Source organism: Rhyacophila brunnea, unplaced genomic scaffold (assembly GCF_057557595.1).
Source record: "Rhyacophila brunnea isolate RB1 unplaced genomic scaffold, BYU_Rbru_1.0 scaffold_24, whole genome shotgun sequence".
In the NCBI taxonomy this organism is placed as follows: domain Eukaryota; kingdom Metazoa; phylum Arthropoda; class Insecta; order Trichoptera; family Rhyacophilidae; genus Rhyacophila; species Rhyacophila brunnea.
Window position 1 is genome coordinate 4,358,798 of NW_028232904.1, and position 24,638 is coordinate 4,383,435.

At 35.3% G+C, this 24,638-nt stretch overlaps 1 protein-coding gene across 1 annotated transcript in view; it reads left to right on the forward strand.

The window, feature by feature from the left end:
• The window catches only part of LOC147068909 (ATP-binding cassette sub-family C member 4-like), a 108,876-nt gene extending 84,457 nt beyond the window's left edge, over positions 1-24,419 (forward strand). The window contains exons 13-26 of the mRNA XM_085951254.1: positions 1,180-1,306; positions 2,216-2,348; positions 4,311-4,660; positions 6,933-7,057; positions 10,563-10,713; positions 12,749-12,855; positions 14,359-14,482; positions 17,182-17,333; positions 17,667-17,852; positions 18,614-18,736; positions 19,465-19,587; positions 20,088-20,257; positions 21,417-21,516; positions 22,957-24,419. Coding sequence (XP_085807380.1) covers positions 1,180-1,306; positions 2,216-2,348; positions 4,311-4,660; positions 6,933-7,057; positions 10,563-10,713; positions 12,749-12,855; positions 14,359-14,482; positions 17,182-17,333; positions 17,667-17,852; positions 18,614-18,736; positions 19,465-19,587; positions 20,088-20,257; positions 21,417-21,516; positions 22,957-23,148 — 2,163 coding nt within the window. The 3' untranslated portion in view covers positions 23,149-24,419. The remainder of the gene's footprint in view (positions 1-1,179; positions 1,307-2,215; positions 2,349-4,310; positions 4,661-6,932; positions 7,058-10,562; positions 10,714-12,748; positions 12,856-14,358; positions 14,483-17,181; positions 17,334-17,666; positions 17,853-18,613; positions 18,737-19,464; positions 19,588-20,087; positions 20,258-21,416; positions 21,517-22,956) is intronic.
• Positions 24,420-24,638: the final 219 nt, after the last annotated feature.

Genomic DNA, 24,638 nt, shown 5'->3' on the forward strand with positions numbered 1-24,638 from the left:
TGATAAATATTATCATATTTATGTATTGAGGTATTGTAATTGTTACAATAAGTTTGCCGTCTAAACTGTCTTCTCGCTCTAAAAGTTAACACAGCAAAGAGAGTGGCTGTCAAAACATTTTCAAACACTTTTTGACAGTTTAGACCAGTCTTTCTCAAAGTGGGCGATAACGCCCCCTTGTGGGCGCTGGAGACTTTCAGGGGGGCAGTAGACAGCTCAAAGAAAATTAGGGGGCGTTAAGGAAATCTAGAGGGGCCACGGCAGACAAATTATATCTGTAAAAATCTGACGGAATCTAGAGAAATCGGCTGCAGGTTGCTGAAAGCGGCGACTTACGGCTGTTTGTAAGTCAATTCGAGACTGATATTAACAAACTCGTCGAAATGCATCAGACTCATCCTTCACATTAGATAAGTTTTAAATTCAAAGTCTTTTTTAATGTTAATAAAAATACTTCTAAATACGATTAAGTATGAGTTTTATTTCCTCTCATTGAAACATTCTTTGATCTCAGAAATAGGATATGGGTCACACCCTATCTATCCTATCCTATAGTAAGTTAAAAAATATGGGGGGCACTAGATTTTTTTTTAAATCTCAAAGTGGGCGGTGGTCGAAATAAGTTTGAGAACCTGTGGTTTAGACGGTTAACTTATTAAAACAATCTATCATCTCAATACATAAATATGATAAACTACTGTTGATAGCCAGCCGCCTTGTGTATAGAATAGCTTTGCTGAGAACAGTCTACATATTATTTAAGCTAAGTTAGCAAAGATATTCCAAATTCTTAATTTTCGACTTGCACCTTGGCCTGACCATTCATGAGTGAACACACAAAAAACTGCTAAGTTTCAAGACACTATTATTCATAATAAACATCTTGCGAATAAAATAACATGATTTTTTCGGAAGATAGATGTTTTATTCCTGTGACATGTTTTTAAAAATTCGCTTGTCTAATAATCTTCAGAGAATATCTTATAATCCCCAACAAACACACTCACAAACAAAATTGGGTGATAAACAACGTGATAACAACTCACATCGGCATGTCAAACTTGATTGCTTCACTTGACCTGTTTATGACTGTTCAACATTCAACAGAGAGTTGAACGACAAAAAAACGCCACATGCGAACACGGCATAAGTAATAAAGAATTAATGTTTTGTTTTCAGAGTGAATCGATAACGTCATCTGTGATGGACATTAATGATCTGAAGATAGAGTGTAACTCCGATGATGATGAAGAGGAAGAAGATGAAAACAAACCGCAAGTTGCTGAAGCGGAAGCCAGCTCCAAAAGTAACCATCTAATCTACTAGTTCTATTATATTATGTCATGTCAAGTTTCCACAACTTGGCAATCGATGTAGTGAAGGCTTTTATATTCTGTGGAGTCTGAAATGTGTCGTAATCACGGTTATAGGATACAATCACATGTGATGACATTGACAGTTCAATTGACAAATTTTACAGTCGTATTCATACAGTCGCGAACCGCACTCAACGCAGTTAGTGGTTTATCGGCCGATTAACTATAAAAAATGCATACGTCACGAAGATGCGTACAGTAATGCGCACCAAACTTAAAATGGCGGCGATCTGTCAGTGTCACTTTAATATACGTCTAAAATAAGAAATAAAATAATCATCACAAAAAGCGTTTAGTAGGTTTACTTCGTCTTGATTGAAGTTAACTGCCCGTTGTCGTTGGGCTATAGATGGATTCATGATGGTAAAAATGCTAAAATTGTGAAAATGTATACAGATATCGAGGAACGATGGAAATGTCAATATTGTCAATGAGCCCGCGAAGCTGTATTGCCATATTATGGAAATGTATGCTGGGTATACTTTATCCTTTTGTGCATTAAGAAGTATAAAATAAATATGATATTATAACAAATAAATTATTTAAAGTTCATGATAATTATTAAATTTATATGGTACCGTTTGCACATTTTTACACCTATTCACAATTTCAAAATTTTAAATTAATTATCGGGGATTCAAAATTTAAAAGTTGGTAACATTAGTCACGGCATGACGTGTATTACGTCAGCAACGTGACGTCACTATTCACCGGACTTTATTTAGCTTTATGCATGCAAATTTGCATTAAATAGCTTGAATGCAGTTTGCTGTTATATGCATATGCCGTGTTTACATCTCAAATCCTACTAACAAATTAATTCTAAATAACCTTTTCAGACGTTGTGGAAGGCTCGGTGTTTTTCGAATACTTCAAAGCTGGAGGCGGATTCTTCACAATGTTCTTTATCGCGGCCGGATTTATCATCTGTCAGGTTGCTGCATCAGCTGCCGATTATTGGATGTCATTCTGGTAACACTATTTAATTCTTTTTCGTATATCCAGAAATCATACCTGCGCATCTATTCTATACACAAGACTGCTTTCGACCGATACGGCAGCTATCTAGGGTACGTTTGTATCGAAGTATTAGCACTTATTGTAATAAGTTATACCCTAGATAGCTGCCGTAGAGGCCGAAAGCAGTCTTGTGTATAGAATAGATACGCTGGCTATTGTAACATATGACTTAACTCCAAAAGCAATAAAAAAGTGTTAAATATGATAAACATTTAACACTTTGTGTATTCAGGCAGTTAATTATTACAGGAAGTTAACCATCAAACATGCTATCTTTTAACGCGGCCTCTCATGACTGTGCTAACTGTTTTAGAGCGAGATAGAGTACATCAATAACAAATTGAGAATTGTGATGCGACTATTTTGAAAATTAATACTAACTACGTCACAGCTGTCACTGGCGTTACCTGCGAGCTGTCGAATATTGTAGGTTATGTTCGATTACCATTTGACGTTGTAGGTTTGTGCATAAAAGTTCGCTTCGGGTAGGAAAGCCATACATGAGTACACATAAACTGAGGCGTATTTTACATGATATGTGTAGCAACTTAAGTTTTCACCATATTACGAATTATCAATATGTTACCAATTATTTTAGATACCTACCCACCTTGTTTATGGAATTACTTCCGTGTTAATTTGAAACAATGAAAATGACGGAAACTCGTTACCGTTCTAACTATTAAGAATAGTTCTGCTGGTGTGAAATATATCTGCCTGTGAGATGTCACTCTATGATTATGAATATCTCTGACACATATCTGTAAGATATATCTGTGAGGTTAATCTCTGTGATTAACTCTCAGACATGTCTAACAGTTAAATCTTTTTGAGATTTTTATGTTTTTTTGTCTGATAACATATTTAATTTGAGAAGACAAAAAAACCGACAAATAAACCTGTAGGGAAAACTTTAATTAATAATAATCTCTTTTTAAATGACTGTATATCTTTGCATCTGTTATTTTATGTCATTTGAATACGTGTATTAATTAAGGCTCTAAGTACCAAAAAGTAGTATTGCCTGTAGATACAAAATACCGAGTCATTGCAGTAAAATTTCATGAAGCAGACCTTTTGAAAAATGTGGTTTTACAGTGTGAAGCAATCACGACAGCTTCTATAATTTTAGGTATTAGGAACTCGCAAGTGTCAACACACCATCGTCAGCCATTTTATATTGAATTAAGTTGACCACTGTAGTGCTATTTACATCATTATAAATAAACAGGCCAACGGACTTACAACGTCGACAGGTTTAAATATTTTGCTATATTTTTTTAACTTGCTTGAGGCACTTAGACCATAGCTGAAGTTATTGGCGTTAGTATGTAGAACACTTTTCTATAAAAATGTCAGTTTTTTTGTTTTTGGTACTTAGAGCCTTAATTAATACACGTATTCATTTAGTATGAACTCGGCACTCTTCCAATCATGTTTTTACTGAATTATGTACAAAGAATGGGACAACTGGGCACCAGGACAATTGGGCGCCGCACTGTCGAATGAAATAAATTGATGTTCGTTACGATTTTATACAGAAGGTAGACGAGGAATTTTAATCAGTTTCTATCTACTACTTAGTAGTTTTAATTCAATTTGCTCTTGACATAATGTTTTTTATTGCGGATTGAGAATTATCATGCCTGAGACTTTATTTACATGTGCATATTTAAATTCTCACCAAGTATTAAATAATAATATACTTAATAATTTAAATATAAATAATAATATTAAATATATATTTTTAAGTACCTATAATTCACGAACATCTATTTATGTTCGAATTTCATTCGATTGAGTGGCGCCCAGATGTCCCGGAGAAAAAATCGTCCTAGACCCGAAATTACTGGGTCTGTAATTGTAACTAATATTTATAGTAGGTAATTAACGCCACACTTTGTTGTTTAACAGGACCACGCAAGAGGAACTCCGGGAGTATTACCTTGGTTTAGGAACACCGAGCGCCGCTTTAAAACTGCCTAATTCAACGGAGAGTCAACTCAATAATACTGACATCGAAGATAGCTTTACAATTCCTGACAATTCTTCATTTGTGCCATTCTTTTCGACGTCTCCGGTGACAACTATTGCGGAAAAACTGCAGTATGCTGACGAAGACAGCTTACTCTCTACGGACACTTGTATGTGGGCTTACAGCATCATTGCCATATCGCTTCTCTCCGTCAGCTTCTTGCGGTCTATCACATTTTACAATGTAGCTATGAGGTCATCACAGAAGTTGCACGATGTCATGTTTCGAGGTTAGTACCGTCTGATGCAGCGGCGGCACGACGACTTTCTAGATGGTGGGCTACATACATACCTACCTACTTTCTCATATTACATAGTATGTACCAAGCTACTTAAGGGGGGACATGCTCAGCGTACGTCAAAATGGAGCTTTTATGCTATTTTCAAAGCATGATCCTGAACATTCCTTAAACGTTGTAGATAATCTATTTACATAATTTTGAAGCCTTTTATCCTTTATATTTATTTTAAACATTTGATGACTGCATAAAGTATTTTTATTACATAAAATAGTATTCTTTTAAACCTCTCGCTCTAATGTTTTAGAATATAGTCATATTTCAGTACGTCCAATCTGAAGTGGTGTTAAGATTTTTTATGTTTATTAATTTTTAAAACCATTTATAAAACCATAAGTAAAATTTATGTCGACATTATTATAGTGAAATATTTACAATAAAAAATTGTATTGATAATCTCTGTGATCCCAAATTTGACAAGAATTAGGCATTTTATTATTCAAAAAATGGGCAAGATTTACACATTTAAAGATACTGATTATAAGCTGTCTTTGACCATTCAAATGTGATAAACATTCTACGAATAATGTTTTCTTTATAATAATTATTGACCTAAGAATAAGGTAGTATTTTTTTGAAATACGCCATTTCTATTGGCATTTCCCAGTGGCTAAGCTACAACATACGGCCGTAGCCATAAATTGACAAACGATAAAAGAAGTAGGGAGTAAGATCATAGTAACGCGCGTGTTTGAACATGTACCGTTTTTAAAAAAAATTATTTTGGGTACATGGTACAAAGGTGCATGTTCAAACACGGGTATACCGAGCAAAACTGTTTTATGTGTTGATCGTTTAAATACAAGATTTTCTACCCTAAGCAATAAAATCAGACCAGGCAGTTAACTAGACCGATGCCGCCGGAATCGGATTACGTTTATGACACTAGTTAAGTGTCTAAGTACCTAATTGGTGTTTTCGTTGACAATATTGAAAAAGTATCCACGCATATAGTTGAAATTGCATGTAAAAAATCCAAGCTTTGTGAAGGCAGCAGGTACCTACCAGCACCGGCAGCTCAGCACTTCATTACAATAAACAAGTTCTCTTGTAGTTTATAAATGCCACGCTTGTTTCTGGGATTTTTACGATGGTTTTCAGATTTTTTATGTTCTATGCTTCAATAGAACGTGGCGCAAAAAATGTTATATAACAATATAACGAGTAATCCTTATAATGAGCAAATTCAGTAGGTCCCATTGTCACCTCCGAAAGGGGGGGGGGGGTAGGTATTAGCGCTGGACCCCCCCTGATGATGATGTATGGTCAAGTCACGGTGATATCGTCTGCTGGCTTCTTTCGGGGACATGCTTATGTTGATTGACAACGCGGAATTACAGGCGAAAACAGGGCGTTTTATTGTTCGGAATACAGTTACAGGAAAAGTACAGTGTAGAAAATATTTAAAAAAAAAAATTATTTAAATTGGTGCCGCCGACGACGTCACCCTCGAGAGTTTGAAACCCGAATGAATCAACCTTTTTGGAGTAGGTTAACTCTAGGCAAGAATTAAAATATTACCTACAAAGTCTGTCACTGAAAAATGACAAAAGGACAGCCTTTACACCCTATGTACCTGGCTTGTAGGTACATTGGGTGTCATATTTCTGAGAATTTCTGCTAACCACAGAAATATTCACCAGACCTTTTCCAGGTACATGCTTTGAAAGGGACTGCATTTACTGGGATTATCATTACTGCACTAAAATTACAGCTTGCTTGTATGTTTAAAATTGAATAATTAGTATAAAATTTATAATGTCGCTAGGTTTTACTTTGCTTGCTTCTAGAATTAATGTAGGTATAAAAAAATGCAGGATTTTATTTATATTAAGGGCTAGACTGATTCTATTAAATTTTGTAGAACTTGCAAAAGGGTGACTATAAATTTTCATACATCTAAGCTTACGGGCTAGAAATTTGCCTCGCAGTCGATCTGTTCATGTTTGCATGAATCAGCCCAATGATGATTTAGGCCTCATGGCCTTGGATCCTCTGAGGATGCCATGGTTTAGGCGGTATCACCATCTTTGTAATAACCAAGTTCGACTGTATAAACAAAAAATATTACACTCGAGAGGTGTAAAATCGCCCATTCTGAGAATTATGGCAACACATTGGGTATTAATGGAGTTGACTATTATTAATTAAGTTAGTATTAAAGAGGTAGTATTATAAGTAATTTTTTGCTTTTTTATTTCAGGAGTAATTCGTTCACCGATGCGATTCTTCCACATGAATCCTTCAGGCCGTATCATGAACCGATTCTCTAAGGACATGGGAAACATTGACGAGTGGCTTCCCAAGGCAATCCTTGATGCCTCACAGGTAAACTTAAAGATATAATAGACACTAGACCAGGGATGGCGAACCTATGACCCGCAGGTCAGACACTGACCCACGCAGGGTTTTTAAATGACCCACGCGTTGATTTTTATAAACTTATTTTTTATATCATAAAAGAGAGAACAGACAATCAAAAATATTAAACACAGTATATATATCGCACCGTGAGTGTAAAACAAGGCATCTGCAAAAGACATATTTTGGATATATTAGGGTTTGAAGTCTTCGTTTTGTTAGGAGAAATAGAGTTTCTGAAAAAACACCATAATATTTGGTTTATATCTACATTATATTGCATGTTCTTTCAGTTACTTCACTTTTACATTATCAAGTTCACGACTTTTGCAGTTGTTTTGCATTTAATCTCGAAATTGAAAAATTTGCAGATGCCTTGGTTTAACACTCACGGTGCGATATATCTAATGTCCAATTTATAAAAAAATATTTCCATGTAGACATTGGCTAGCTAATTTTCTATCGTATCACTGCACCTGTGTATGAGGTACATGGTCGTAAAACGTCGTGTTTCGTCCTTTTGTCGCGAAGCGTGTATGACTCATGACAGTTAGTCACAAACTTAACCCGCATACATATTCATTGCATCGTAGAACGGGGAGATGTACCAGTGCTGAACTAAATGGCAACCTTGTCGTACGCGTCTAGAAGTGTTTAATAATTCCACATTATTATTTTTTACTTTTTTTTTTTATTTACGTTTTTCTTAGCTCATATTCTTATTTGTCCGGTGGTTGTTTGTCCGGTACAAATCTTGCAATCGATTTTTAACTAACTTCCCGACTAGCTAGACATTTGAAACTTTTAGAATATATCAGAACACGATGCCAATGCATTTTTTTAATTCTTTTAGGCATCTTTAAGTAGAATTGAATTCATTTTCAGTTAATTCTGTTTTGTATGAAAAGTTATTTCGACACTATTATTGGTCGCTAGGGCTCTGGGGTCCTAGCAACTAAATTATTAATATATACGTGCGTTACTATGGAAATCAATATGACATGTCAAGTACAAATTTTTTTGATCGTTTAAGCTAGTCAAGTCAAGTTTATATGCTTCAACAGAAAATTTAAAAACGTTGTATATAGAAAGTTCTTCTTATCTTGTAATTATTATTATTAAAGTTTCTCATCTACATAATGTATGTATATCAAGTACGTTAGTAAGAAGTTTCTTCTCAAATCATTGTGTTCTAAATATAAATATTTTTAGTTGTACTGTACTATGTCGGCGGTTAAAAAAATAAAAACAAACGATACAAGTTCCAGACCATATCAAACAAAATGGTTTGAAAAATATGGTGTGATTGAAAAGAATGAAATGACGATGTGTGTATTTTGCCATGTAAGTAAGTAAGTATCATCTTCAAATGTGTTAATCTTGCCGATTTTTTGAATAATAAAATGCCTAATTCTTGTCAAATTTGGGATCACAGAGATTATCAATATAATTTTTTATCGTGAATATTTTACTAAAATTATCTCATAATAAATTATACTAATGGTTTTAGAAATGCGATTAAAAATTAATAAATGTAAAAAATCTTAACACCACTGCACATTCATGTACCGAAATATGACTATATTCTAAAACACTAGAGCGAGAGGTTTAAAAGAATACTATTTTATGTAACAAAAATACTTTATGCAGTCATCAAATGTTTAAAATAAATATAAAGGATAATAAGGCTTCAAAATTATATAAATAGATTATCTACAACGTTTAAGGAGTGTCCAGGATCATGGTTTGAAAATACAATAAAAACTCAATTTTGACCTACGACGAGCATGTGGGCCGTTAAGGCTATACCTCAGTTGAGGCACGGTCTAAAAAAATCGTGGCTAGGTGATGCGCGGATTGCGGGTCGCGGGTGCAAATGACGCATGCCAAACGAAATATAATATATAATATAATCCAACATGCGTCCATTTAATGTTCTGTTTATTATTCTATCAGTAACAATAATAATATATTCATTGACATGTTTTCTTTTTAAAGTAAATGGGTAATGTTTTTAGTCATCTTTACACGATTTAAGAATTAATACCCCCGTCGCCATCACGAAACAAATTGACGTGTTCCCAGCTCGACGTTCGCTCTCCGAATGCCAGCGAGTCCAAAATTTCGTCGCGCCTATAATTGAAAATTATTTGCTGTTTCACTGATGTATCGCCTTAATGATAAATTTGTTTTTATTTATTTTATTCGACACAACTATTTTAAACAATCGGTAAATGAAGCTTGGTACTTAAATAATACATTATTCCTATATCGACAAATACTATTATTATTTCTTTATGTTTTTTAGTATTCGGAGGGGTACAAATAAAATTTCTCTAATAAGAAAACGTCGCCTGCCGCTATTTTCATTTAAATATTTTGAAATATGTGACTTATGCGCCGGCTACACGGTATGAGACTTGCCTGTGCAAAAAAAAACCGAACACTCGCATGGCCACACAGCACAAGTAAAACTGCGCAAACCTCATTACGTTACGACAGAAGTCGTCGTCGTGAAAACACTGTTTTTCGGAATCGCAGCAATGTCGTCAAGTGACGATTTGTTTTTGTCACAAGCGTTTTTCTATTGTTTATTGGTTAATAAAAGAGAAATAAATCCTCCAGATCCAAGTGGACCAAACAATGGCTATTGAGAAGAAACATACACTCGCATATAAATCAGCATTTTTTGCTTAAATATAATATATACTAGTGGCGAAGGGTGGAGGTACGCTGTTAATATCTGCCATAATTGGTGCACACTAAACTTTGTCAGTCATACGTATTTGTTTTCATTGAAATAAGACTACAATTTACAGATGGTGTTGGTTAATTTTTAAAATTCAATTAAACCCTGCGAAACCAAGCCATAATAGATAATATTCAAAAAATACTAGTCTATCTATAAAATATCTAAAATTATGCAATTAAATCAAATATGAATATTTTATAGATATAATAATTTTTTTTATCTATTGTGATTTTGTTTAGGCAGAGCTTAATGAATTTAAAAAAACGTACCAACAATATGTGTAATATGATGTATTCTTAACCCAACGAAAACAAATAAGTATGAATGAAAAAAGACCGTAACCTTCGACGAACTGAGCGCAGCTTGTAAAACTCGGTTTGCGCAGTTAAAATTTCAAGCAAGTTGAATTTTACGCAGGCCGCACTTTTTGGTTTGCGCGGTGTACAGTTTTGCCATCCACACGCACGGGTTTGCCTGCACAAACCGGTTTGCGCAGGCAACACCGTAGTGAAGCATGCGCGTGTGGCCGGCCTTTTAGTGACCCACAAGCTAGTACTAAAAAAATGAACAAAATTTGACTCACTTCTCAAAAAAGTTCGCCATCCCTGCACTAGACAGTCCAACAACTGCTTCAGTTTACGTCTCCCAAATCTCCTTTTCCCTTCTGGTCTATTCTAATTCTATAATTGTTAAAGATGAATGCTGTTGATGTAATTTCAGGTTCTGCTGCAGATGGTGGGGTCCATTGTGCTGGCTTGTTACTCCAACCCATACTTCGTCTTGCCCATCGGAATGCTCTCCATCTTCTTCATGATGGTTCGCAAAATCTACCTCAAGACCTCAAAGAACATCAAACGCTTAGAGGGAATAGGTATCACATTTTTTCCATCCATCACAATATTTTTTTAACTTTAAAGAAAATCCACAATGTGAATAATTTTTGCATAGTAGGTAGTACCTTACCTTAGTGTACCATCAACAGGGGCCTTATGTTAGAACTTACGAGTTCTAGTCGCCCGGTCGACATGACGTCATATGACATCATTGTGACGTACTACCGGAGTGATAATAGCATTCGAGAAAATAACGCTAGTCAAATGCTGGCGTTATTCATTGTCCCCATACACAAATAGGTGTTTCAGCGTAATAATATCTACGGTGAGCAGTGTGTGTTGGGTGGCTTGCCTCGAGCGTGTATTGGCTGACGTCACAATTACGTCATGTCGTCGGGTGACTTGATATCACTAGTTAGAACATAGGGCTGCAGATAGATGTATATCATTTATAATGGATTTCGATAGTAAGCCAGTGAGGCTATTCTAACATATCACAAAGAGCTACATGTGGTAAATATATCAAATTTATCACTTTACATATTCTGGCGGTTAATTATGTAAAAAAGTTAACCGTCTGAACTGTCAAAAGGTGATAATATCTTTTAACAGCCCCTTTCTTGGCTTAACTATGAGAACGAGTCAGAGTACGTAAATTTTACATATTGAGAATTGAGATGCAAGATCCGACCGTTTTGAAATATGATTACGTCACGGCCGCCGTCTAATTTATAGTTCCCCGCGAGCTGTCAAATATCGAATGGCTAGTAGCAGCTAGTAGTAACATAATATTTTTTACTATAGCATACCTGAATTTTACCTATATGTTTACCAACCTAAATTTTCGCCGTATTTCGAATTTACCAATTATTGTAGATAACCGCCGATAGACATCGATAACTGCCTTGTGTATGGAATGCCTTCATTGTTAATTTGGACCAATGAAAATAACAGAAACATGCTAAAGCCCTAACTGATACCTAGTTAACCGATAATGAATCCATTAATATTAGGTTTTACGTTAAAATTACCTGAAAGATTGTAACAAACATTTTACCTATTATTACAACGTTTTTCTTAGCTCGTATTCTTATTTGTCGGGTGGTTCTTTGTCCGGTACAAATCTTGCAATCGATTTTTAACTTCCTGACTAGCTATGCATTTGAAACTTTTAGAATACATCAGAACACGATGCCAATGCATTTTTTTAATACTTTTAGCCATCTTTAAGTAGAATTAAATTCATTTTCAGTTAATTCTGTTTTGTATGAAAAGTTATTTCGACACCATTATTGGTTGTTAGGGGTCTGGGGTCCTAGCAACTAAATTATTAATATATACGTGCGTTACTATGGAAATCAATATGACATTTCAGTATTATTTCTATCAAGTACACATTTTTTTGATAGTTTAAGTTAGTCAAGTCAAGTTTATATGATACAACAGAAAATTTAAAAACGTATATAAAAAGTTATTATTGTAATTATTTAGTGTAATTCAGAATAAATCCGTAATCCAATCCACTATTATTGGTTGCTAGGGGTCTGGGGTCCTAGCAACTTAATTATTAATATATACGTGCGTTACTATTGTACAACAACATCTTTTTGGCTACATGTTAATACTGTGAACTAACATGCTCCTCTTATTTATACCCTGAATCCCATTATAAATTAACAAGCTTCTCCCATTTAGTAGACAGCAGCGCCTAGAAGCGTAGCCAAGAAGATGTTGTCGTACAATACGGAAATCAATATGAATGTCAAAATGACATTTCAGTATTATTTCTATCAAATACTATTTTTTTTTTGATCGTTTAAGCTAGTCAAGTCAAGTTTATATGATTCAACAAAAAATTTAAAAATTTTGTATATAAAAAGTTCTTTTTATCTTGTAATTATTTATAATGGTTTTAAAACATAATTTTTTGTCAAATCCACGATAATTAAATTATAGTAAAATCTCAATTTTATATTTTTGGAGTGGCAATACTGAACCAAATAGAACTGTAACGTTATTCTTACTGTTGTAGTACGAGTAATAATTGATTGTTTTGTTTTATTTCTTTGACAGCTCGGAGTCCAGTTTTCACCCATTTGAATGCCACGCTTCAGGGTTTATCCACAATCAGAGCTTATGGTGCTCAGGATATTCTCAAGGAGGAGTTTGACAATTATCAGGTGATAGTTAAAATTATATATACTTGTCGACTATAGAATACTTATAGACTAACCATGACTCTTAAATTCGTCTATGTTCGGTGGATAAGACTTAAACTGAACTAGTTAGTAGGTGTATCTCCATGTCCAGAATGCAGTTCGCGGTATCACCCTGCACCGTGAAATGTTGTATTAGAAATATGGCCGTATATTAAAGACCGTCCAACCCTTAGACTATAGATACATCTAGACGCCTTGCATTGCATTGCTAAATGAAGCTGCGTGCCGTGCGTTTGATTTGTGGGTGAGCGAACGCATTCGTATACAAATGTTCGAGACCATAGACCATTTCGCTAGTGCTCGCCCAAAGTGCTCGCACTAGACGCTCAGAATTAAAATATATTTTTCTATTTTTTTACGTTATATAGTATTTTTAAGCGGTCGAAATGCAACCATTAGGTAAAAATATCCATAATTTAAGTTATTTTAAAGAAACACGGTCACTTGATATTAAAATATATAATATTATACAAATAAATTATCCGACCATGTCCGATAATTTATTTGTATATTATTAAATTAAATTATCTGTATATTAATTTATTTGTATATTATTATATTAAATAAATTATCACGAACATGTATCAACTTACCTATGAAGCCTAATACCATCTTCTTGCTTATCAGTACGGCTACCACATTTTAGTACAACACACAGAACCATCTTTTCTACTTAATTAACTAAAAATATTTACCACTGACATTATGTTTAACACAAAAAATAGCAATTTTAGCAACACGGTTATCGACGCTTAGTTAAGCAATAAGGTAAGATTTGGCGGCTACACCGTAGCAAACCATCTCCCACATCTGTAAACCTTTTATCTTACTTTAGCGCGTGTCGCAGAGATTATAATAGTGCCGAATACTTTCTCACTCGCACTTATGCATCGTTTTTGTTCAGGCCTTGGTCCAACCTCTTTGGGTCGTGTAGTACTGACATAAAATTCATGTCTAAATAAAACACGGCTCTTATCGGTTTACAGGAAGCCAGCGGCAATTTTGAGAATAGCCGATAATATACTGGATTATTTGTTAGGTTAGGTTAAGGTAGGTTAGGGATTCTTGACTTCATGAATTTTGCCAAAATCAACTATGAAAATTGAATAAATGTTTATATTGAATCTAATAAAATTGGAGACCGTATAGTATACGGTCATGTCTTTCCGATGGAAAGTTCACGGCGAACTGTGCTACGGTGAAATGTCTTACGTACAATTTACATGTAACCGTAAATAATAAATGAGTAGATAAGCTGCCAATGCAATGATGACTTTGGCATTTTTATTTAGTTGAAAAATCCTGTACAATCTGTGTTAAACCGTTAGTTAATAACTATACTCGAGTAAGTAATCATAATGAACATAAAAAATGGCATGAGAATGCACGAACTGAAAGCATACAAATTTTCGGACACGATTATTCCATATCCATCCATCTAGCTAATTTTGTGATGCTTTTTAGGATTCGCACACGGCAGCTTGGTACCTGTTCATCGCGACCAGCTCTGCCTTTGGTTTGGTGTTGGATATGCTGTGTCTCATCCTCGTTGCTTGTGTCTCATTCACTTTCCTCTTCATTTCATCGAGTAAGTAATTTATGGTTAACGATAATCCATTGTAGCTTGTTTGATATCTTACTGCGTGGTATCTTCGGACCCATCAATGTCCTCCTCATATATTTTTGAAGTTATACTTCTTTTGGCGCGTTTGGCAAATCGGAACTGAGTGTATTTTTGGCATGTGACATGTAACACATAATTTATTTTTTCACACGAGAAAAATGCACTCGATTGGATTCGAACCACCGATTGTTTGGTTATCAGCCGAACGCACTACCTTTACGCCACGATATGGTACTGCAATCGTGACGATTATACAGTATAATATTATAGTTTAGAATTGTTCCGTTGCCTAGGCAGCGAATTTATTATTGTCGGCAATTTGCAATTCCTTACGTAAACAAACGATTAAACATCAGAGTGACATTTGGTACTTTTAAAATAAAAACGAGAAACCATTATATAATTTAGTAATATAAGTTAAAGTGTATAGAAATAAACCAACGGCGTTCCAATAAGCGGTCTTTTTTCTGTGTGTAATTTAACAAGATAATTAAGAGCTAGTCAAAGAATCTAGTTTATCACAAGTTTTGTTTTTATTTTGTTACGCCAAAGAAGTATAACTTCTAATGCGGGTACATACGTACACACACCGATTTTTTATTTAGTAGGTACATAGACCACGGCAGTGGCGAGGGGTTAAGATTCAACATAAATAGTGCACACTAAATTTTATCAGTCATACTTATTTGTTTTCATTGAACTAAGAATACAATTTGCAGATGGTGCTGGGTATTTTTTAAAATTCAATTGTACCCTGCCTAAACAAAACCAGTGGGTCTATTCTATACTTATCGAACACTAAATTGATAAATAGTATCAAACTTAGGGTAGGTTTGTATCAAAATATTAGCACTTATTGTAACAATTACACGAAGCCGGTTTTTATTGTTGCAATAAGTCCGATATTTTAACAGCAGCAAGATAGGTGCTGTTAAAATATAGCACTTATTGCAACAATAAAAACCGGCTTCGTGTAATTGTTACAATACGTGCTAATATTTTGATACAAACCTACCCTAAGTTTGATAATATTTTTCACTTTATCACTTTAGCGGTCGATAAGCATAGAATAGACCCACAGGTATGTTAGTTCAGGTATGCTATGGGCGATCTGACACATTTTTTCAGACATACTTATTTGTTTTCGTTGAATTAAGAATACATAATGATGGTTAATTTTTTTAAATTCATTAAGCCCTGCCTAAACCAAACTATAAACGATAAAAAATATTCTTATATTTATAAAATATGTAAAATAGTATATGTGCCATTAAGTGCCGTGAGGTTTTGTATGGCGGAAAGTGAGAGGCTGCGAATTTTTTAGCAAAGATATACCTTTTTGGTAAATATATTGAAAGTTTATCATAAACACTTCTCCACCAATCAAATGCTATATGTCTCATTATTGGACTAGTATTCTTCGGAATTTTAAGTTATTCAAAACAAACGCCCGAGACTGGCATTCTGTCTTCAAAGACAGGCGAATAAGTCCGCGCTTTTTGTATGGCCGGCGCTGTACGCCCGGCCATATCCGCGGACTAGTTCGCTTTGGCACAGAACAGAGGCATAATTTTAGATATTTTATAGATAAACGAATATTTTTAGACTATTATCTACTATGGCTTGGATTAGGTGGGGTTTAATTGAATTTTCAAACTAACAAACACTATCTACACCTTGTAGTCTTCAGTGGCGAAGGGTGGAGGTAGGCTGTTAAGATTCGCTATAAATAGTGCACACTAAACTTTTTTAGTTATATGTATTTGTTTTTATTGAACTAAGACTACAATTTACAGATGGTGCTAGTTAGTTTTTAAAAATCAATTAAACCCTGCCTAAACGAAACCATAATAGTTTTGGTCTAATTTGGTCAATACGACAAAATTGTGCACACTTTTTCATTCATCGTTATTTGTTTTCGTTGGATTAAAAATACATATTACACATATTGTTAGTTATTTTTTTTTTAATTCATTAAGCCCTGCCTAAACCAAACTATAATATATAAAAAATATTATTCTATTTATAAAATATTCAAAGTTATGTATGATTTATTTGCATAATTTTAGATATTTAATAGATAGACATGTATATTTTGACTATTATCTATTATGGCTTGGTTTCTCATGGTTTAATTGAATTTTAAAAAACTAACCAACACTATCTGTAAATTGTATTCTTATTTCAATGAAAATAAATACGTATGTCTGAAAAAGTTTAATGTGCACTGTTTATGGCGGATCTTAACAGCCTACCTCCACCCTTCGCCACTGGTAGTCTTAGTTCAATGAAAACAAATATGTTTGACTGACAATGTTTAGTGTGCACTATTTACTGGACCACGGTTTCAGATGTATTTTAATGGCATTTGGTTAATCTTACGCAAACTAATAATGTCCTTCGTGCTTCATTGGGTTCTGCACCGTTTTGCTGACAGGTATGTAAGGAAGTATTCAGTACATACTTTTCGTTGGTTCGTTTAAAAGTATTGGAACAGTGTATGGCATAAATACCTAACAATTACACACATTGAGTGATGTTTTAAAAAATACGAGGAGTGCTGTGCACTTGCATGATGTTAGAACAGCCGCCACTGTCTCTGTCAAAATTTTTTTCTGTTGTATTGGGACGATAAAATGTTTTGATAACTTATTTTTTTCCAGGCGTAATGGGCGGGAGGGTGGGGCTGGGAATCTCGCAGGCTATGTCGATGACGTTCATCGTGCAGTGGGGTGTACGACAGTCTGCAGAGGTAGCCAACCAGCTCATGGCTGTCGAGAGGGTCCTGGAGTACAAGCTGCTTCCACCAGAAAACGTAACAATCATAGATTAATTTTTTTGACGATAACTTTTTTACCAAAGACATTGAAGATAGCTCTCTCTACTTGACAGAGCTTAAATAATATATGAAAGAGAAGTTAAAAAAAGGCTCATGGTCTACTTTTTAAATTGACTGCAATTGCATCTTTATTTGTGGCAAACTTCACTATAATTTATATAACAAGCACTTTAAGGCAGTTCTCGTGGTCCAGTACATAATGCACTGGGCTCTCCGGGTTCAATTCCTGGTGAGGTCACAACATATTTAGGTGATTTTCTTAAAACTGGTTTTTACATTTCTATCTTATTAATCTGTTCTGTTGTCTAGGGAATCGAACCTGATGACATAGACAAGAGAAATAAGAAGCAGTTGCCCAAAATGAAGCAGCCACCTCGCGAATGGCCGGAGGAGGGCGGAGTCCAGTTCAAAGACTACAGCATGAAGTACGCGGAAGAGCCCGGTGACACTTACGTCCTCAGAGACCTCCAATGCATCATAAAACCTCGTGAGAAGGTTTGCACATGAAATTTTTGTATTTTTAATTAAGCACGTTGGAAGCAAAAAGTGATATATCAATTCGAATAGAGTCTATGGATTATTTAGCACTATGGCCCAGAGTGGATAGAATGCCTTCCGTGTTAATTTGGACCAATGAAAATAACGGAAACGTGCTAAAGTGATAACTGTTAAGAATAGACCTGCAGAGCAATTAATTTTTGAGTACGACGTTTAATGATAGACATGCGAGCGTAGCGAGCGTATCTTGTCTGTGGCCATTGTGTGACTGTGTTGAAACTATCCGATAATTCAATTCGGATTCTGACTTTATTTGGCGGTACATTGTCATTTATACAGTGTACATGAACGACGAGTTATAGTGACACCTGTGGACAAAATAAGGAATTAGGATCAAGCTTTAAAATTAGCCGCCAGAAGTAACATTGTAGATTGAAGAAAGCATCTGTAGTATCGACTCGAAACTATTGGATTGTCATAGTAAATGCCAGACTTCCAAAGCAAACACATGTAACCTTATTTAATTTAAGTGTTCGGTCCCCGTTTAATTTCTGGTTTTACTGTGTCTACAATAATTGTATGACATAAAAGTTATATAAAATGTTTTTTGCCTTTATCCCTAAAATTACATTATGTCGGGTGGATTCCTGACATGTTGTGACTCCGACAAATTTTCCCGACGACGGTAAGTTTCTTAAAATTTTGCTTAACGGCGTGTTCTGGTATTTTTAATTGTCATCCAAATCATTCTTCAACAGGTGGGAATCGTTGGACGAACTGGTGCCGGTAAATCTTCATTGATCTCCGCGTTATTCCGGCTGGCGTACGGAGAGGGTTCAGTCATCATCGACAATGTTGATACCAAAGATATTTCATTAGAGGTATGTATTACAATCACCCACATCAAACCCACAATTTTTTTGAAAATTTGGTCCTTTTTCAGTTTAATTTTTCAATTATTGTTATGTGTTCGGCAATGAAAATCCTTACCAATGAGCCCTGATCCGTGATCACGTGATCCATTGGAAGGTGTATGTTAGTAATAAGACTCTGTGGATGTTCATCTTCAATTAATATCAAAGTTACATGGTGTAAATAAAAGGAAAAGAACTCAGGAGAGTTCGGTCCGCAGTGAAACAACTCGTAGAATAGAGCTGAGTTAAGTTTGAACAAGTTGAATGGTATTGGAATCATTTACAATGTTATAAATATAAAAAAATACATAAGCAATATTCGCGATGCTTTGTTCATGTACAAGGGTTAATATGTGTGTAGTAACACAGCTTGATAAGGTGGATAAATTGGGGTTGATCAATAATAAAATATTAAGCAAGTACGTTGCATAAGTCGAAATCACACCAATCGAATATTCTTAACAATGGTACATAATTAGTAACTTAGGATGTTGATGAATTAAACAAAATACAATCTATTATCGTCATTGGTTAGATATGATAGAGAGGGGAGTTATGGATACATAAACACAATTATTAGCCATGCACCTTTTAAATTTGTCGCAGTTTATAGAGATAAAAGCCCTTATAAACCAATCAATTATCAATGTAAAATTGGCCTGATTTAGTACTGACAATGCACATTGAATTTGCAGAATTTAAGAAGAAAGATTTCCATAATCCCGCAAGATCCTGTGTTGTTCTCCGGAACACTCCGCAGAAACCTGGACCCCTTTGAAGAGTTCTCAGACAATTCTCTGTGGCAGGCTTTGGACGAGGTAACTCGCTTTAAATATTTACGTTTTAAGACACGGTTTTACTATAATATTTATTTGTAATTTAGATTTTGCTGGATAGATGGTGCTTTTTTTGCCTATATGGAGTGCCTGTTATTTTTCTATGGCGAGCCGTACTGACTGACCGAGTCAGTCACTCAATCAGTATGCGCCTATTAATAATAATGTAATTTAAAAAATGCTTCAGTTGTACGATAATTAGTTAATTTCGTCGTAATTAATGGAAATCTGATAGATGCGGGCTTAAGTTCCACCTGGCACCGGCAGTCTTTAAAGATTTTTATTTTTCTGAAGTGTTTCTGAATTACGTAACTTTTTTTGTTTTGCGTTTTGATTAGGCAGATTTCAGGAGTTATAGATGAGAACATACTGTGTGAAATACCACATAGAATAGTTTGACTACATTATGGCTTCATCGGTTTTTAGAAATAGATGCTTGATAATATCTGCTATTAATGATTGATTTAATGTCATTCGTGCAGGTGGAGTTGAAAGAGTCGCTGAGCAGTGCAGCTGGTCTGGAGGCAAAGGTGATGGATGAAGGTTCCAACTTCAGTGTGGGGCAACGGCAGCTGGTCTGCCTGGCCAGAGCTCTCCTCAGGAACAACCGACTTCTGATGCTTGACGAAGCGACGGCCAATGTCGATCCACAGTAAGTTTTCAACTATTATCAAGCGCCAGATGGCTGTACCATGTTTCATTTACAAACACAAATCTTATTGGTGGAGGCTCAGCTTATTAGGGATATACAGTACACTCTCAGTAATCCGCCGCTCGATTATCCGACAACTACCATAACCCGCCGTTATTTTTACTAGTTGAAAGCACAAAATCAAACTCTATAATTCGCTGGTATTCGATTTTCAAATTCAGTAGTCCGCCGTGTACAAGTATACAACGCAGATGAGACGGATTTATTTTGGAAACTTCTTCGTAAAATGTACGTTCATCGTGAAGAAAGCAATGTACCAGGGAGGAAAGTGCCCAAGGACCGCATCACAAATTATGCCGTGCTCCAATGCAACTGGGACACACAAAATGAAGCTTTTGGTCATAGGGAAAGCCAGGAATCCTAAGCCATTCGAGAATATCTGCCTCACTGAAAAACTAGTTATGTCAAGTGATTTACTGTTTAATATTTAGTTAATAAATTTAGTTTATAAATATGTATAATTTAGTAAATACTTGATTTTGATTGTAAATACAACCGTAATTTGCTAGTACAAATTTCTCAAAAAAACTATTTTTACAAAATACCAGTTTTAATTTTTACCATATTTTGTATGTATGCACAATAATCCGCCGCTTTCACTAATTGGACACTTGTCTGGTTTTTGGGGTGGCAGATTACTGAGAGAGTACTGTATTACAAAAAAAAAATGTATTTTTTTTAAAATCAAAGATTTACCCGACGTTCGGACGGTTGAAGGTAACCGTAAACAGGCTCGCCGCGAACTTGAATCGTGTAAGTCTTCATCTGAATGCGGTGAAGACCAAATCCATGTGCAGTGCTGTATGCATTGATGCCAACACTTCCCTGCAGGTTTCTGATTTGCCCGTCGAGCTTATGACTAGGTTCAAATACTAAGGTGCCACAGTTGCCAACGATGGTGGTATTTCAGTGAGCTTAGAATCAGCAAGGGGTATGGCGGGGTCTGCATTTACTCACTTGATAAAATGCTAGGCGATGTACGTTTATAAGAAGTCAGAATAATTTCTTATTTTGTATATTTGTAAACTGATGGAATTCTGGCATAAATTTTATGTTAACGATTTGATAATAGTCATTAATTGTCGATTATTGCTTGCAGCACCGACAGCCTCATTCAGAAGACGATCCGCAGTAAGTTCGTGAACTGCACCGTCCTAACAGTTGCCCACCGTCTCAACACCATCATGGATTCTGATAAGGTGAACAAATGAGGACTCTAGAAACATAACGGCAGTTTTCATTTTTGAAAAATGTTACCAAGTCAATAAAAATATCTTACATATTGAGATTTTAAGATTTTTACAACATGAACAACATTTAAAAATATTTTTTTCATAAATCATAGGTACATATTAGAAAGATATAAAACATTTTTAATGACACGCCAACAATTTACGAAAATGTAAACTGCCATTATTGTTTCTAAGCCTCTCAAATTATCATAATAAATTATTATATTATTATAACCATAATATGCCCGTTGGATTGGTAAGATTATCAAGTTTAGCAGAAGTATACGTCAGGACTTTTTTGAAGCTAATGGGTCTGTCAAACTACACACACCCAGACTTAATCGAGTGTCTCACGGGACCTTAGAGCTGTTTCACATAGGACATCTGTGTCCAGCCACTGGTGTCGAGCTGCCGCATTTACATATAAATGAACGCGACACTCGTGTCTCTGTCTGAACACGCCCATTCATTTATGTGTAAATGCAGTCGCTCGACACACCAGTGGCTGGACACAGGTGTCCCGTGTGAAACGGGCCTTACGTTTGACTGTGAACCATAATTTTTTTTATGACCGGGTAACTTGGAGAGACTGGTGGTTTTGGGTAGCCTCTGGGGAAGGCGAAGCAGAGGAAAAGTGTCGGTGTGCTGGAGCAACTAAGTGAAGGTGCTTACTGGGGGCCAGTGTTGCCAACCGTACTATAATTATAGTATTTGTACTATAATTTTGGTATAAATCTAATTAACTAAACTAATTGATATAAAACAGTTATAGTACGCGCAAAATACTATAATTTTGAATATCGGAAAAAATATGTAAAAAGTACTAAAATTTCAGTAAATTGGTGCAAAATACCTACTATATTTCGCAATATAAGAAGATTTGGAGAACTTGGAAAAATAATTGCTCGAAAAACGTAAAAAAATCCCTTGACTGGCTTAAAATGAAATTTCTTGAATTCTTCGGTAAGTATTTTTGGTTGGAAGAGGTACCTAAATAAAAAGGGCTCTCGGAGTTTCTCAAATTCTCCGTTATTTTATTTTTTCTGAGGAACAAAACCTACAAATTTTGATGATAGATGACAACGCGTACTATATTTTTTCCCCAAATACTATAATTTTGGAGGCTCTGTCCTATAATTCCACTTTGAAAAGATGGGAACACTGCTGGGGGCTTTCTATTGAGACAGAAAGAAGCAGAGGATTAAAATTTCCAAATTCCATTTCAAACGATATTTATTTGAGTTTTTTTAACACTTATACTCATTATATTCAACATAAAGTGTGGTGAAAAATCCTCTAGAAATGAGATTCAAGATTTCTCATAATTTCTTGTGAATTCTCGATCACAACCTAAAGTAATAATTGTCAGTGGCGTAATAAAAGTTAAATTTATTTCTATTTTTGCAGGTCCTGGTAATGGACAATGGGAGGATGATGGAGTTCGACCACCCGTACAAGCTACTGCAGAAAGAAGATGGCTACCTAACCAAAATGGTGGCCGAAACCGGCAATCAAAACGCAGAACTTTTGCTATCCCTCGCGAGGGAAGCCTACTTCAAGAACCACCGAAACGAAGACATCAAGATGATTGATGAATAAACATTGTTCATTATGTGATATTTGCTTTGTAAGTAGAGCATATGGCTACTAAAATGTGTGATATTTAGCAGTTTTTAAAGACGCTAGTATTCAGTCAGATGAAAGAGAAGACACCTGTAGCGTTCGTCTTAGTGTATAAGATACGATATATTATCAAGTGGGTTTACATGTAAATTGTACGTACAGTCGAACTTGGTTATTACGATCACGGAAATAGCGAGATTTCGGATGTAATGAGGAAACATTCGTTGACATTTTTGTTTATAATAAAATTTTCTCCATTCACTTTTATAACGAGCTACTTCTCGGGTATACCGAGCAGACTAGTTAATGTGTCGATCGTTTAAAAACAACATTTTCGACCCTGAGCAAGAAAATCTGACCGGGCAGTTAACTAGACCGATGCCGCCGGGATCGGATTACGTTTATGACACTAGTTAAGTGTCTAAGTATATACCTAATTCGTGTTTTCGCCGACAACATTAAAAAAGTGTCCACTCATACGGTTGAAATTGCATGTAAAAAATCCAAGCTTTGTGAAGTCAGTAGGTACGTACCAGCGCCAACAGCTCAGCACTTCATTACAATAAACAACTTCTTTTGTAGTTTATGAATGCCATGCTTGTTTCGGGGATTTTTACGATGGTTTTCAGGTTTTTTATGTTCTATGCTTAAATAGAACGTGGTGCGAAAAATGTTCGGTTCCATCTTCCTCGTAATAACTAAGTTCGACTGTATTACATATCACCGTAGCATAGTTCACCGTGAGCTTTCTTATCGGAAAGGGATGATAAAATTACACATTGTTTGTGGAGTATTGCAGACAAAATATTCCAATTTTACCTAACCTAACCTAACAAATAATACAGTATATCGGCTATTTTCAAAATTTGTTTGCCGCTGGCTTCCTGTAAAGTGTAAACTGACAAGAACCGTGTTTTATTTAGACATGAATTTTATGTTAGTACTATATGAACCAAAGAGGTTGGACAGTCTTTAATATACGATTATATATTTCCGATACAAAATTTCACGGTGAAATGTGATACGGCGAACTGCATACATAAAAATTTCCGGACACGATCAAGTGGATGACAACTTAGAGTGCCGAATTATTGATCAATCCAATCCGACACCATTCTTTTTTATTTGTTCATGATGATCTGACCAATGCAGTCCGCCATTTTTGTTGCTATTATAATGTTACGTATGTTTAAAATATCTTGTGAAATATTTTAAAGACAGTTGAAGGAAACAAAAGAATAATTAGGAAATTAACTAAATTAGAAGGAGAAGAAGTATTCAATGATCTGTCATTGTGTTGTTATGCTGCGTACACGCCGCGGCACTAAGTGATGCATGCGAATATGCCCCACGTTTGCCGTATCTTTGTGTTTCTAAACATCAAAGTCTGCTGCGTTATTGCCGCATCATGCAAGTGTGTACGCATAGTTATATAGAGTTATTTCTAAATCAGTGTTTCCCATTTG